Consider the following 16,938-nt stretch of genomic DNA (forward strand, 5'->3'; position numbering starts at 1 on the left):
CATGCAAGGAAGACAGGATTGATGCCCATTTTGTGGATGGGGAAACTGAGGCAGCCTAAGCAGGTATGTGGGTAAGGAGTTGCCTGAGCTCATGCAGCTCCAGTGGCATGCCTCCTGCCCCTGCCCAGTAATGCTCTCTGCCTCCTCAGCGCCTTGCTGGGGACATCCCTTTGTGTGGTTCCTTGCAGTTAGGGTTCTTGTGCCCTGACTGTTTGTTTCTTATTTGCTAGCTGTTCTACAAGACAAACAAAAAGCTCTGAAAACAAACCAAAAAGACCCTTGACATGGGTGATTAGTGGTTTTTATCATTCTGTGGATCCATCCCATAAGCCCTCACAATTTACTCAGCATTTCTCTGAGGGCCCAGGCCATTGTCTGTAAAGGATTTAAGCGCCTGTTCACATCTAATAGCTTAGTCATATACGTCTCCTGGGGTCACTGGGCCAGCACATGGGGAGAGGACAGCCACTCAAGTTTGATCCCTCACTGTGACACTCTGGAAGGAAATTCTCTTCTCCAAAACTTCAGGAGCTAGGGTGAGCAAGGTCTTCAAAACCCCAGGATCCTCCCAACCCTCTGGCAACTTCCATACACAGTCCCACTATATAGATCCTCACCCTCAGGCTCAGGTGGAAATCAGCTAAGGGCTGTTCTTAGAGATGCAGCGGGAACTCCCAGTTCTTCCCAAAAACTACCTTTATGGATAAAGGAGCATGGGTTGGGGACGTGTACTTTGGGGACAGGGGAATGGGATGGGGGCTTGGGCACTAAGGAGGGGCTATAGAGAGCATCTGTGGTGAGTGAGAACCAAGAGGCTGAAAATATGTTGGTCTCCTTCTCTGCAGAGAAGCCGAAAAGGCCACGTGGAAAGGGAAGAATATCTCCAACCCCATGATCTTACGAAACTACAAGGCAAAGATGCCCTCTCATCTAACATCGCCCCGCAAAGGAGACTCTCAGACCCAGAGTTTACATTACCCTCCCACTGCGAGTGCTCAGACTCTCACCCCAACCCCTCAACCATCTTCTGCCCACCATCTTCTCTTTAGTCAGCAATCTCAAGAGGGGAAGGTACCCAAGAAGGCCTTTAAATTGCATTACACCTTCTATGATGGCTCCACCTTTGTTTAGTATCCTTTTATTTGGTGCCACTATTTCACCCCAGCTACTCAACCCCAGCAAAGTCCAGGACTTGACACAGCCTAAATATGTCCTTAGGCTTTTTAGTTATCGGAGAAGCCTGGTGATAGGTCTCCTGGGTATTAGGAGTTTGTCTAGGTCAGACGAGGAAGTAACAAATTTTAAGTTCAGTTCAGATCAACATGAACATACCAAACCCCAGCTTCATGTGAGAAGCTTGTTAGTGCAGGCTGGGAATGCAAAGTCCCTGTCTTTGAGGACCTTTCAGGTGAGATGAGGTTAAAGACACAAAACAAATCATCTCCAATGGAGAGAAGGGAACTAGGAGGCCCTAAACAGTTGGGAACCTTCATCCTTCTGTCCCTGGCTCAGTGGTTAAGCTCTGTGGTCTTGCATACTTCACCTATCCACATCCTTGGAGCCTGAGACCTCACCCCAAATGCGCTATTTCCTGGGCCATGACTGCTCTGCCGCTGAGGTCTGCGCGGACTCATAAGCATAGTGTGAGCTGGGTCCCAAGCTTGGGTGGGGGAGCAACAAAAGGAGACACATTTTCTCTTTGAGAATCTGATGAGAGTTATAGACCTTCTCTCTAGAAATGAGCACTTATATACACACATGCCTGTAAGGCATTACCTGTGATTGCAGGGCGTTTACCAACCTCCAAAGCCTGTCTTTGGATCTGGGTTTGAAAAGACGAATCTCTTTGGAGGGTGAGCCCTGAGGGCTCTGCATACCTAAGAGTGATTTGAGTCCAATTATTTTCTTCATTCAGAGATGTGTATCAAGTATCTATCATGTGCAAGGAATTCAGATAATGAAGTGAATGGATCATTTGTACTTCAGAGGGAGCAACTTTTTTTTTTTTTTTTAATTTTACTTTAGGTTATGGGGTACAAGTGCAGGTCATGCAGGGTTGTTGCATAGGTACATACTATATCAAGCATTTCTCCCCATGTTATCCCTCCCCACCCTCCCTACCCCCCGCTGTCCCTTCCCTAGCCACCCCCCTCCAACTGCCCCCAGTGTGTGAGGCTCCTCTCCCTAAGACCACATGCTCTCATAGTTCAACACCCACTTGTGAGTGAGAACATGCAGTGTTTGGTTTTCTGTTCTTGTGTCAGTTTGCTGAGAATGATGGTTTCTAGATTCATCCAAGTCCCTGCAAAGGACACAAACTTATAGTTTTTTTTATGGCTGCATAGTATTCTGTGGTGTATATATGCCACATTTTCTTTGTCCAGTTTATCGTTGATGGGCATTTGGGTTGGTTCCAGGTCTTTGCTATTGTACACAGGGCTGCAGTGGACGTATGTGTGCATGTGTCTTTATAGTAGAACGATTTATAGTTCTTTGGGTATATGCCCAGTAATGGGATTGCTGGGTCAAATGGAATTTCTGTTTCTAGATCCTAGAGAAGTCACCACACTGTCTTCCACAATGGTTGAACTAATTTACACTCCCACCAACAGTGTAAAAGTGTTCCTATTTCTCCACATCCTCTCCAGCATCTGTTGTCTCCAGATTTTTTAGTGATCACCATTCTAACTAGTGTGAGATGGTATCTTGATGTGGTTTGGATTTGCATTTCTCTAATGACCAGTGATGATGAGCATTTTTTCATATGTTTGTTGGCCTCATATATGTCTTCTTTTGAAAAGTGTCTGTTCATATCCTTTGCCCACTTTTGAATAGAGTTGTTTGTTTTTTTCTTGTATATCTGTTTTAGTTCTTTGTAGATTCTGGATATTAGCCCTTTGTCAGATGCGTAGACTGCAAAATTTTTTTCACATTCTGTTGGTTGCTGTTTCACTCTAATGATGGTTTCTTTTGCTGTACAGAAGCTCTGAATTTTAATTACATCCCATTTGTCTATTTTGGCTTTCATTGCCATTGCTTTTGGTGTTTTAGTCATGAAGTCCTTGACTATGCCTATGTCGTGAATGGTTTTGCCTATGTTTTCGTCTAGTGTTTTTATGGTGTTAGGTTTAATGTTTAAACCTTTAATCCACCTGGAGTTAATTTTAATGTAAGGTGTAAGGAAGGTGTCCAGTTTTAGCTTTCTACACATGGTTAGCCCGTTTTCCCAACACCATTTATTAAACATGGAGTCCTTTCCCCATTGCTTGTTTTTGTCAGGTTTGTCAAAGATCAGATGGTTGTGGATGTGTAGTGTTGCTTCTGAGGCCTCTGTTCTGTTCCATTGGTCTATGTCTCTGTTTTGGTAGCAGTACCATGCTGTTTTGATTACTGTAGCCTTGTAGTATAGTTTGAAGTCTGGCAGTGTGATGCCTCCGGCTTTGTTCTTTTTGCTTAGGATTGTCTTAGCTATGTGGGCTCTCTTGTGATTCCATATGACGTTTAAAGTGTTTTTTTCCAGTTCTGTGAAGAAGGTAATTTGTAGCTTGATGGGGATAACGTTGAATCTATAAATTACTTTGGGCAGTATGGCCATTTTCACGATATTGATTCTTCCTAACCATGAGCATGGAATGTTTTTCCATCTGTTTGTGTCCTCTCATTTCGTTGAGCAGTGGTTTGTAGTTCTCCTTGAAAAGGTCCTTTACATCCTTTATTAGTTGTATTCCTAGGTATTTTATTCTCTTAGTAGCAATTGTGAATGGGAGTTCACTCTTGATTTGGCTCTCTGTTTGTCTGTTTTTGGTATATAGGAATGATTGTGATGTCTGCACATTGATTTTGTATCCTGAGACTTTGCTGAAGTTGCTTATCAGTTTGAGAAGATTTTGGGCTGAGATGATGGGGCATCCTAAATATACAGTTGTGTCCTCTGCAAATAGAAACAGTTTGACTTCCTCCTTTCCTAACTGAATACCCTTTATTTCTTTTTCTTGCCTGATTGCTCTGGCTAGAACTTCCAATACTATATTGAATAGGAGTGATGAGAGAGGGCACCCTTGTCTAGTGCCTGATTTCAAAGGGAATTCTTCCAGCTTTTGCCCATTCAATATGATATTGGCTGTAGGTTTGTCATTGTAGCCAAATGAATGAGACATCTATGAGATGGTCAAGCTCTAGAACATGTTGGATTTGGGCAACAAGACCCCCAGAAAAACACAGGATACCAGGTGACTTCCTACCCAGACATTCTCTAAAGGGAGCCCTCTTTAGCTTTCACCACCCAAATTCAAACTCCTTCTCTTCAGTTTAGAAGGAGCAATTAAAGTTGCTCCATAGAGGGAGCAATTAAAGTTCCACTCTCGGGAGGAGCTAAAGTTAAAGTTCCCCTCTAGGGAGGAGCTAAAGTTAAAGTTCCCCTCTAGGGAGGAGCTAAAGTTAAAGTTCCCCTCTAGCGGGGAGGTAAAGTTAAAGTTCCCCTCTAGGGAGGAGCTAAAGTTGCCCTCTAGGGAGCAACTTTAATTGCTCCTTCTAAAGTGAAGAGGAGTTTGAATTTGGGTGGTGAAGGCAAAAGAGGGCTCCCTTTAGAGAATGTCTAGGTAGGAAGTCACCTTGTATCCTGTGTTTTTGTGAGGGTCTTGTTTCCCAAACCCAACATGTTCTAGAGCCTGACCAGCTCACAGATGGCTCATTCATTTGGCCACAAGAACTCTAAGGCCAGAGAGGGCAAAGCACTTATTCCAGGTTACGTGGTCTAGAGTTATGTAAAATGTCATGGATGGGAGAAGTGGTCATTTGTTTCTGCCCCTTCGCTGTAGAAATGGGAAAACTGAGATCCAAAGGCATGATGTGACTGACTCTATGCCACAAAAGGAATTCTGTGGTTAAGCTAGTTCAGGCCCTGGGTTCAGGGCCTCCTTGCCTCAATTTAGGGTCCTCTCTTGGGTACCATTTTTATACTCAAGGATTATTTTCTCCTGCAGAGAGCAGGGTAGAGGGTGATGGAAGTGGATCTCACTTTAATAATAAAATCACTGGGCACTCAAGATCCCCTGCTTCTCTTCTTGGAGGAGAGAACGGGTCTCTGGGCTGTCTCAACCACTTTCACAAAGGCCAAGCCCCACAACCAGGCTCGCCTGGCACCAGCCCCTTTGCTTCCTTTGGCCTCCTCTTGACTGAACTGGGAATTCAGGATTTAAGTGCTCTGTCAAAGAAGTCTTATTTTTTCTCAGACTGAAAATGAATCCATTCATCACACTCTGCTCGGCCCTGCCTGCAGCGCATCCTCCAGTATTGTACAGCTGACTCCTTCAAGAGCAGCGGCTGCTTGCAATGGCTCGTGCCCCACCCCCACTTCTTTTCTGACTCTTCGATGCATTTAATAGGATGATCTCCCTGAGCTTCTCGTGAAGCCGTGTCTATGAATTAGTCTTCTATTGGGGCATCAGAAAGGAGGGTGGGCGTGTGTGTTATAAGAGTACAGTACCCTAGCCTGCAGGAATCTCTGTTCTCTCACTTGTCCCAGAATTCTGAGCACCCTCCCAACCCCCAACTTGTCTAAGAGAGCCCAAATGGTCTAAGAGACCCCCCAAATTTTGATCCATTGCTACTGGCAATTTTGACTCACACGCCAACAAGGATCACATCTTGGCAAATAATGCTCTTCTCTTTGGTAGTCCTAAAAGACCAGGACTCTAGGCTCAGTTCTTTTTGGTGACTCTGCACAAGTCACTTCATCTCTGTTTCTCACTTCCCTTGATTATAAGATGAGGAAGTTGAATCCAGTGATCTTTAAGGAGAAATTCTGTGTTACTGTGTTCAAATGGTCAGAACACACGTGCAGCTATCTGATCCCTCTCAAGTACAGAAAATGTTTGGAAAACTCTTCTTTTACCTACTGTCTTCCATAAAACACTGGACTCAGCAGTCGACTCTGTTTTCATAGACATTGCTGGTCAAGCTCTCAGGCAAAAATGATACATCTGCCCTGGGAGTATTATAAAGCTCTAAGCTGTAATTGGTTTGCACTGGGCAGCTTCAGACCTCAGACCCGTCTCAATGTTCAATTCATTCATTCATTCTACTGGATGTGAGTAGTATCTCACTATGGCTTTGACTTACATTTACCTAATTATGAATGGCGTGGAGCATCTTTTCGTGTGTGTGTGTGTGTGTGTGTGTGCGCGCGCATGCATTTGGTATATTTTCTTTGGAGAAATGTGTATTGAAGTCCTTGATCTTGCTCATGTTTTCATTGAGTTGTCTTTTTTAAAACAAGTTGTAAGGGTTCTTTATATATTGTGCATAGATACTAGATGCTTATCAAATATATGATTTGCAAGTATTTTTTCCTATACTGTTAGATGTCTTTTCACTCTCTTAGTAGCATCATTTAATGCACAAAAGCTTTTACATTTTGATGAAGTCCATTTTTTTCTACCTTTCTTTGCTGCTTATGCATTTGGCTTCATGTCTAAAAAACCATCACCAAATCCAAGGTTATTAAGATTTACACCTGTGTTTTCTTGTTTTTTTTATTTTTTGAGATGGCGTTTCACTCTTGTTGCCCAGGCTGGAATGCAGTGGCACAGTCTCGGCTCACCAAAACCTCTGTCCCCCAGGTTCAAGCGATTCTCCTGCCTCAGCCTCCCAAGTAGCTGGGATTACAGGCATGTACCACCAGGCCCAGCTAATTTTGTATTTTTAGTAGAGACAGGATTTCTCCATATTGGTCAGGCTGGTCTCAAACTCCCAACCTCAGGTGATCTGCCCACGTCCACTCCCAAAATGCTGGGATTATGGGAGTGAACCACCACACCCGGCCTCCTGTGTTTTCTTCTAAAGGGTTTATACTTATAGCTCTGTGGTCTTTGAAGGATTTTGAGTTAGTTTTTGCATGTGGTATAAGATAAGGTTCCAATTTCTTTCCTTTGCATGTGGTTAGCTAATTGTTCCAGTACCATTTATTGAAGAAGCATTCTTTCCCCATTGAATGGTCATGGCACTGTTGTGAAAAATCAATTGACTGTAGATGTGTGGATTTATTTTTGGACTGTCAATTCTAAGCCATTGACATATATGTCTGTCTTTATGCCAGTACCACACTGTTTTGGTTATTGTAGTTTTATAGTAAGTTTCAAAACAAGATAATGGGAGTCCTCCCACTTTTTACTCTTTCCAAGACTATTTTGGTTGCTTAGAGTCTCTTAAAATTTCATGTAAATTTTCAGGTCAGGTTTTCCATTTCTACAAAAGAAAAAAAAAAAAAAGCCGATAAGATTTTGATAGGCATTGCATTGATTCTGTAGATCACTTTGGGGAGTAATGCCATTAACAATTCTTTTTTTTTTTTTTTTTTTTTTTGAGACAGTGTCTTGCTTTGTCACCCAGGCTGGAGTGCAGTGGTCCCATCTCAGCTCACTGCAACCTCTACCTCACAGGTTCAAGCAATTCTCCTGCCTCAGCCTCCCAGATACCTGGGACTGTGGGTGTGCACCACTACTTCCAGCTAATTTTTGTGTTTGTAGTAGAGATGGGGTTTCGCCATGTTGGCCAGGCTGCTTTCGAACTCCTGACCTCAAGTGGCCCGTTTACCTTGGCCTCTGAAAGTGCTAGGATTATACGATGAGCCACACCAGTCAACATGAGCACTGGCAACAAGCAATACAAAATGCCATATAACCGAGAACAAATAAATGACAAGGTGGTACAGAACTTGTACACGGAAAACTGCAAAACATTGCCAAATTAATTTAAAGAAGACCTAAATAAATGGAAAAACATCCTGTGTTCTTGGAGACAACTCTTTTGTGTATGTTGATCTTATATCTGTAACTTTTCTAAATTTATTTGTTCTAGATTTTTTTGTGTGGACTCTTTAGAATTTTCTATATATAAAATCATGTCATCTGCAAACAGAGGTAATTTTACTTCTTCCTTTTCAATTTTGAGTCTTTTTATTTCTTGTTGTTGCTAAGTTCTGTGGCCAGAACTTCCAGTACAATCTTGAATAGAAGTAGTGAAAGCAGGCCTGCTTCTTTTGTTCTTTATCTTAGAGGAAAAGTTTTCATTCTTTCACTATTGATTATGATGTTAGTTGTGAGTTTTTTCATATATGGCTCTTCATATGTTAAGGGAGTTCCCTTCTATTTTGAAGTTGTTGAGTGCTTTTTAATCATGAAAGGGTATTGAATTTTGTCAAATTCTCTTTCTTCATCAATTAAGATGATCATGATTCCCCTCCCCCCATTCTATTACTATGGTATATTACATTGATTTTTGTATGTTGAACCATACTTGCATTCCTGGGATAAACCCCACTTGGTCACAGTGTTTAATCCTTTTGATGCTGCTGAATTTGGTTTGCTGGTATTTTGTTAATATATTTTATGTTTATATTCATAAGAGATATGGGAAATTTTCTTTTTATGTATTTGTCTGGCTTTGGTATCAAGATAACCCTGGCCTAATAGAATGAGTTGGGAAGTGTTCAGGACTGCTCTTCTATTTTTTAGAAGAGCTTGAGGAGGATTGGTATTCTTTAAATGTCTGGTAGAATTCACCAGTGAATCTATCTGGTTCTAGGATTTTCTTGTTGGGAGATTTTTCATTAATTATTTAATCTCTTTACTTGCTATAGTTCCATTTAGATTTTTTTACTTTTTTTTTTTTGCGTCACTTCTGGTAGTTTATGTGTTTCTAGGAATTTGTCCATCTAGGTTATCTAACTTTATAGTGTACAGCTGTTTGTATTATTGTATTAGGATATTTTTTATTTAAGGCCCACTTTCATTTCTGAGTTTAATAATTTAAGCCTTTCTCTGTTTTTGTTTTTTTTTTTTTTTTAATCTGTCTACTAGAAGTTTGTGCTTTATCAATTTATCAAAGACCCAACTTTTGGTTTTGTTGGTTCTATTTTTCTGTTCTGTATTCTGTTTTTCTCCACTCTGATCTTTATTGTTTTCTTCCATCTGCTAGCTTTGCTTCAATTTGCTCTTCTTTTTCTAGTCCCTTAAGATAGAAAATTGGGTTATTAATTTGAGAGCTTTCTTTTCTTTTAATGTTGGTATTTATAGCTATAAATTTCTGAATGCTGCTTTGCCATTCTCTGATAAGTTTTGATATACTGTTTTGTTTTTATTCATTTCAAAGTATTTTATAATTTTACTTGTGATTTCTTTATCCACCTGTTGTTTTTGTGTTAATTCTCATGTATTTGTGAGTCTTCCCTATTTTCTTTTGTTAGTGATTTCAAGTTTCATTCCATTGTGATCAAAGGAGATACTTTCTATGGTTTCAGTCTTTTAAAATTTATCGAGACCTGTTTTGTGGCCTAACATATTGTCTGTACTGGAGAATGATTCATGTGAATGTGAGAAGAATACGTGTTCTGCTGTTGTTGGGTGCGATTCTGTATGTTCCTATTAGTTCTAGTTGGTTAGTAAGGTTGTTCAAGTTCTCTATCTATTTCCTTCCTTCCTTCCTTCCTTCCCTCCCTCCCTCCCTCCCTCCTTCCTTTCTTCCTTCCTTCCCTCTTTCTCTCTTTCATTCTTTCTTTTTTTTTGAGCTGCAGTCTCACTCTTTCGCCCAGGCTGGAGTGCAGTGGTGCAATCTTGGCTCGCTGCAACCTCTGCCTCCCGGGTTCAAGTGATTCTCCTGCCTCAGCCTCCTGAGTAGCTGGGATTACAGGTGTGCACCACTGTGTCCAGCTAATTTTTTTGTATTTTTTTAGTAGAGACGGGGTTTCACCATGTTGGCCAGGCTGGTCTTGAACTCCTGACCTCAGGTAATCCATCTGCCTTGGTCTCCCAAAGTGCTGGGATTACAGGCATGAGCCACTGCATATGGCGTAAGGCTTCTATTTCTTTATTGATCTTCTGTCTAGTTGTTTTATGCATTATTGAACATGAGGTAGTGAAGTCTCCAACTATTTTTGTAGAACTATTTCTTCCTTTAATTCTGTCAGGTTTTTTATTTATGTATCTTGAGGCTCTTTTATTAGGTGTGTATATCTCTATAATTGTTACATATTCTTGAGGTATTCACCCTTTTCTCAATATGTAATGTCCTTCTTTGTCACTTTTAAAAATGTTTAACTTAACATCTATTTTGCATGACATTAGCATATTCACCCCTACTCTATTTTGGTTGCAATTTGCATAGAATATCTTTTTCCATCATTTCACTTTCAACCAAGTTGTGTCTTTGGATCTAAAGTGAGTCTCTTAGACACAGCATATGTTAAATCATGTTTTGGTTTTTAAAAATTCATCCTGCCAGCCTTTTTTTTTTTTTTTTTTAAAGTTGCGACTGAGTCTTGCTCTATCTCCTAGGCTGGTGTTTAGTGGCACGACCTTGGCTTACTGCAGCCCCCACCTCCGGGGCTCAAGTGATTCTCATGCCTCAGCTCTGGACTTTTTGATTAGAGAGTTTAATCTACTTCTGTTTAAAGTAATTGCTGATACAGAAGGACTTAATTCTTTAATTTTTAAATTTGTTTTCTATATGTCTTATAGCATCTTTGTTTCTTGGTTTCTTCATTACTTCCTCTTTTTGTGTCTGACTTTTTGTAGCATGCCATTTTGATTTACTTCTCATTTTCTTTTCTCCATATTTTTAAGTTATTTCCCTAGGGTTGTCTTGGTATAATGAGTTGAATGGTGTCTCCCAAAATTTGTATCCACATGGAACCTCAGAATATTACTGCATTTGGAAATAGGGGCTCTGAAGATGTAATTTTTAAGATGCAGCCATATTGTTGGGGTGGGCCCTACTGCAGTGATTGGTATCCTTATAAGAAAAGAAAACAGACACCCAGATACACGCAGACACACAGAAGAAAGCCATGTGATGACTGGAGCAGAGATTGAAATGATGCATGTACAATCCAAAGAATACCAAATGATTTCTGGTAACCACTAGAAACTGTAAGGGGCAGGGAAGGATTCTTCGCCAGAGCCTTCCAAACAATAACCCTGTTGACACTTTCATCTTGGACATTTAGCCTCTGGAACTGTGAGATTATAAATTTATGTTGCTTTTAGCCATAGTACTTTGTTATGATAGCCCTAGGAAACTAATATACCTGGGTATTATAATTAACACTCTAGTTTGAATTAATAACCTAGCCACAATAGTATATAAAACTCTGTTCCTAAATAGTTCTATATGTCCCCCTTTATGTTTTTATCAGAAATTATATTTTACACATATATTGTGTACCCATTAATATAGATTTGCAATTATTTTTTTATGGATTTATCTTTCAAATCATAAAGAAAAAAAGAAAAAAATATGCTGAAAATAGAATACAGAATTTTATAATTACTTATACAGTTAATTTTACTAGTGTTCTTTTTTTCTTTGTATGAGTTTGAATCACTGCCTAGTGTCCTTTCATTTCAGCCTGTAGGATTCCCTTCAGCATTTTCTTTTTTTTTTTTTTTTGTGGGGCAGGTCTACTAGTGATTAGCTTCCTCGATATTTGTTTATCTGAGAATGTTTTAATTTCTTCATTTTTGAAGGATAATTTTGCTTGATATAGAATTGTTGGCCAACAGTTTTATTTTTTGCCTTTGAGGTCTTTAGATATTTCATATTGCTGCCTTCTAAACCCCATGGTTTCTGATGAGAAATCAGTCATGAATCTTATTGAAGACCTCTTATATATGAGGAGTCTTTTTTGTCTTGCTGCTTTCAAGATTCATTCTTTGTATTTGTCTTTTGACGGTTGGATTATAATGTGTCTCAGTGAGAATATCTTTGAATTTGTCCTACTTGTAGTTTGTTAAGCTTCTTAAACATGTATATCATCAAATGTGGGGAGTTTTCAGCCATCATTTCTTCAAATATTCCTCGTACCTTCATTTTTCTCTCCTTCTGGGACTCCTATTATATATATGTTGATATGCTTGATGGCCTCCCATAGGTCCCTGAGAATCTTCATTTTTCTTTGTTTCCTTTTCCTCTGCTTTTCATTCTGAAATGCTTCTCTGTCTGGGGTACTGCTTGTGAAATTCCCACACACAGTGGCTGCCCACACCATGTCTTCCTTAGTCAGGACCAGTGTTTCTTGGGCCCTCTTTACTAGAAAATGAACAAGGAGACATTACCTGTCCTCCTTGATTGGTCAGAAGTGGGAGCAGCCTGACAGCATTAGAAATACTGCTGGCCTCAGCGATCAAATCCTGGCTCTGCCACTTCTTTGTGATGTGAAATGGCGCAGATAATTTTCTACACCTTAGATTCCTTATCTATAGGGTGACCAACTCATCCTGGTTTACCTAGGACTTTTTAGGTTTTATACCGAAAGTTGCATGTCTCAGAAAACCCATTAGACCCGGGGGGACCCTACTCATCTGTGAGAGGAAGATAATACTACCTACCACAAGGTGGTTGTGAGAAAATAGAAAGAAGATACAGAAAAGCAGCTAGGGCATCGTTGGGTTCCATAATCATATAATTGTTGCTTATGCAAAATGCAAGGAGGGTGTTTGAAGATGGAGAATGATGCACCAAATAGCTAACACTTTGACATGTGGACTTGCTTCAATGGGACACCTGAGAGCAGAACCAGGGAAATTTTTTGTTAGTTCTACCTGAACATTTCTGCCAGCTATCCCTCTGGAAATGTCGCTATATGTCAGATCCCCACATGCTGCAGAGGGAGAACCATCACCTACCTCTTTAATGACATACCTGGCTCCTCCTTGCTGGCCCTATTCAATGCTGAAGGTCAGGTCTATGTTCACTACAACCTAAAAACCAGGTAAGTGGACTGGGAGAATACTAGTCTCACAGAAGTTACCTCTGAGGGTGATGGAGGGAGGACTGAGGTGTTGACTCTGAGTCCCTAGTTAAAGAAGAAGCCAAGCAGTATCTAGAGGTCTAGTAAGGCAGGGAGGCAGGGCTGAGGCTATTTCTGTAGGGACATAGGAACTTTAAGGCTCAGCCCTTCCTTGCTGTATCTGTGTCACAGCCAATGATAAGGACAACTTCCCAAGTCCTATTCCACTTGGTACCCCAGAGCACTAAGATCTTGACTGTTAGTTATATTAAAGGAAGAATTATTTAGTGGAAAAAAGTGTTTTATACCAGGAGTGGTTGAAGGAGAGGCATGAACACGTTACTTCTGTGGCATCTTTTAAAAGAAGTGCAAATTATTCCTAGCCAAAGGTTGATATTGTCTGGCTTTTCTTTTTTGTTTTTGTTTTGAGACAGGGTCTTGCTCTCACTCTGTCACCCAGGTTGAAGTGCAGTGGCATGATTATAGCTCACTGTAGCCTCGAACTCTTGGGTTCAAGTGATAATTCCACCTCAGCCTCCTGGATTAGCTGAGACTACAGACATGTGCCACAATGCCTAGATAAGTTTTTAAATTTTTTGTAGAGACAAGATTTTACTATGTTGACCAGAATGATCTCAAACTCCTAGCCTCAAACGATCCTCCTGCCTCAGCCCCTCAAAGTGCTGGGATTACAGGCATGAGCCACCATGTCTGGGTTTGCCTGGGTTTTCATAAGGAACTGTTCTTGGAAGAAATGAGTTACTCTTATGTTATAGGTGTTCCATTTCCCATCTTGGTGCCCGTTATACAATCAGGCTACTAGGCAACAGAGCACAAATTCCATTTCTTCCCCTCTTGGGTTTGACCTGAGCCTTCATTATCTCTCTCAGACTTGGCTCCTCCGGTAGCATCAACAGGTGGTAAAGAGCCTCAGACCATAGCAGGTGGGGAAAGTGAGGCTGCCTGCAGGACTGCACTATTCCTACAGCCTGGACTAAGTCTTACAGACCTGCCTGCCCTTACAGACCTGCCACAGCCTGCACTGATGAGAGCTTCCTTCAGTGGCCTGGTGGCAGCTACTCACTTCTGTATCTCTCCTAGTTGCCCATATGTCTTAGTCTTGGATGAGGAAGGTGGGACCACCAATGACCAGCAGGGCTATGTAGTCCACAAATGGAGCTGGACTTCCAGGACGGAGACCCTGCTTTCCCTGGAATACAAGGTAAGGATGGGCAGCACAGTGGTGCTCACTGCCACAGGGAGGGCCTTGGCATCCTGCCATGCACTGCCTAGCATTAAAAACCCAGGGCTATCTGTAAGAGAGGAATCCTGCCCTGAAGGAGCTTGTAATCTCATTCAGAGGTTCCCAAGTTGGTGGATGGTGGTCCAGGTTGGCTGAAGGGAACTTTTCACTAGCCTAAACTATTGGCTGCTTTACTGACGTTTCTTGGTAATATCCTTCCAGTGTAATTTTTGTTATTAACATCATTCTATTTTTCTGTTCAAATGTGTTTGATGAAGTAACAGTTATGGTAGTTGATAGCTTTATTTTTAATGCCTATGTGCAGCAATAATAAAAATTATCAATTCTATGTTGGTTTCCCCAGTTTTGATATTTGTAACTTTGTTATCTATAAAATAAAACAATCTGGAAGTCAACAGTGGCCGATAGATACAAACTCTTTTTTCATTCATTTGGCTGTTCAGATAATAATTCACCAAAGATTTATTAAATAACATAATAAAGAGGAATGAATTATTAATAATAAATTAATAAACTTAATAAAGCAATTAAGTATGCTTGTCACTTTATCTGTGACAGAGTTCCTTATCATTGACACTACTGACATTTTGGGATGGATACTTCTTTGGTATAACTGTGCATTGTAGGAAGTTTAGCATCCTACTAGATTCTAGTAGTATCCCCTTTCTCAGTTGTGACAACCAAAAATATCTTCAGGCATCACCAAATGTAGCCTCTGGAGGGCAAAACTGCCCCCAGTTGAGAATCACCAACTGGAGGATGGAAGGAGAAACAAAACCCATCAAGGAACTCAAAAGTCTAAGGGAGTAATAAGAACACAGGGCAGACACAGATAAGAACTGCAAGAGAAGGGCAAGTGTTGGAATTCAGAGGAAGATGGCAGAACAGCTGCTCAAGCTGGCCCCAGATGAAGAGCCCCACCATAAGGGTTGTGGACACAAGCACTGTTGGAGTGCGTGGGAGGGCTCCAGCCCCTACCTTTAGTCTCCTGTCTCTTATCCTCTCAGTTCATCCTCTACATTGGTCACTGACTCTCCTCCTTATGCTCTGATTCCTCAGACCTCACCTCTGTTCAGGAATATTCAATTCCTTGAACATGTCTCACCTTTCCTACTCCCTTGGCCTGAAATGCACCTCTTCCTCTCTTTGCCAGTGCAACTGTCCTTCCAAATTCCTTCAAAGCCCTGCCCAAACTCCCTCCTTTGTGGCATCCTATCCCACACCCATTTCTGTCTTCCCCCAGTGCACACACTTTGGATTAGTCACTTGGTAATTAATGCCAGGAACAGGTTCTCATCTCTGCCTGCATATAAGAATCACCTCTGGGACTTTTTATAAAATACAGATCCCAGTCACGGCCCCAGAGCAACCCCAACTCATTTGGTATGTTAGGAGTTTTGGATTTCTGTGGTTTTCACATTTTTGAGGCTTGGCCAGGTCTGAGAACCCCAGTCTAGGGGTGTATTGTGTTGTTTTCTTAATGTTTAACATTTCATAGCTGTATGAAAAGTTTATAATACCAAGATTAGAAATCAGTTGAAGGCAGGCATCGTTAAGTTGTTTGTTAGTGTGGCCAAGCAGAGAACTGTGATAAGAATCTGAGGAGCTAAGTACTAGGACCAGGTTTGCCAGACTTTGGCTGTGCAACTTTTTGAAAACCTCTCAGCTTCTCTGAGTCTCAGTTGTGTCATCTATACAAAATTGGTCACTAGAACTGCCCTCTGGCCTCATGGTACTTTCATGAGAAGAAATGAAATAATGAAGGGAAGGTGCTTTGACATCAATAAAGTGTTTTACCAATGTATTTTAGTTCTTTTTTGTATTCCTTGGAGCTGCATGAAGAAAAGCACAGTAGAGGCATGTGAAGTCAGGAGTGGCCTGGAAGAGAAGGTGGCCCTGGGGTTGTAGCATGGGGGTGAGTGTGTATGATTCACATAGAGAGGAGGAAGAGGGAAAAGTCTTCTGGGTAGTGGGAGCAGCATCTGCAAAGGTTGGAGTTGGGACTAAATGTGGTATTTTTAAGAGGTCACAAGTGCTTCTTGTGAAAGAAAGGTGGAGCAAGAGGTGTGTATGGTGTCGGGTGGAGGCGGGAGGCACTGGATGTCAGACTGGGGAGTTTGTATGCTGTCTTGGAGGCTGCAGGGGCCAATTTGTTTTTACCCAGCTACTATTTCCAGGGTTCTTCCTTACTTTCTGAAGATCCAAGTTTCCCTCTGGTACCATTTCTCTTCAGCCTGAAGAACTTCCTTTGGCTTTCTTGAAGTACATATCTTCTGGCAATGTATTCTCTGTTTTCTTTCACGAAGGAAAAAAAAATCTCTTTATTAAAGGATATTTTTGCTGGATATGATTCTGGGATGATTTTTTTTTCTTTCAGCATTTTAAAAATGTTGTTGCACAGTGTCTGTCTTCCACAGTTTATAAGAAGTCTGTAGTTATTCAAGTTACTCTTTATTTTTCTTTAGCTGCTTGCAAGATTTTCTCATTTCTTTGGTTTTCTAAGTTTAACTGTGAGGTATCTAGGTGTGGTTGTCTTCATATTTAACCCATTTACTGAGCTTCTTGAGTCTGTAAATTCATTTAAATTTGTTTCACCAGCCGGGCGCGGTGGTTCAAGCCTGTAATCCCAGCACTTTGGGAGGCCGAGGCGGGTGGATCACGAGGTCAAGAGATCGAGACCATCCTGGTCAACATGGTGAAACCCCATCTCTACTAAAAAAAATACAAAAATTAGCTGGGCGTGGTGGCGCGTGCCTGTAGTCCCAGCTACTTGGGAGGCTGAGGCAGGAGAATTGCCTGAACCCAGGAGGTGGTTGCGGTGAGCCGAGATCGCGCCATTGCACTCCAGCCTGGGTAACAAGAGCGAAACTCCGTCTCAAAAAAAAAAAAA

At 41.2% G+C, this 16,938-nt stretch overlaps 1 protein-coding gene across 1 annotated transcript in view; it reads left to right on the top strand.

Moving 5' to 3' along the window:
• The window catches only part of CUNH3orf20 (chromosome unknown C3orf20 homolog), a 100,207-nt gene that overhangs the window by 23,376 nt on the left and 59,893 nt on the right, over positions 1-16,938 (top strand). The window contains exons 6-8 of the mRNA XM_032262341.1: positions 846-1,130; positions 12,614-12,766; positions 13,886-14,006. Coding sequence (XP_032118232.1) covers positions 846-1,130; positions 12,614-12,766; positions 13,886-14,006 — 559 coding nt within the window. The remainder of the gene's footprint in view (positions 1-845; positions 1,131-12,613; positions 12,767-13,885; positions 14,007-16,938) is intronic.

The sequence above is a fragment of the Sapajus apella genome, unplaced genomic scaffold (assembly GCF_009761245.1).
Source record: "Sapajus apella isolate SASKATOON/1434 unplaced genomic scaffold, GSC_monkey_1.0 scaffold128, whole genome shotgun sequence".
In the NCBI taxonomy this organism is placed as follows: domain Eukaryota; kingdom Metazoa; phylum Chordata; class Mammalia; order Primates; family Cebidae; genus Sapajus; species Sapajus apella.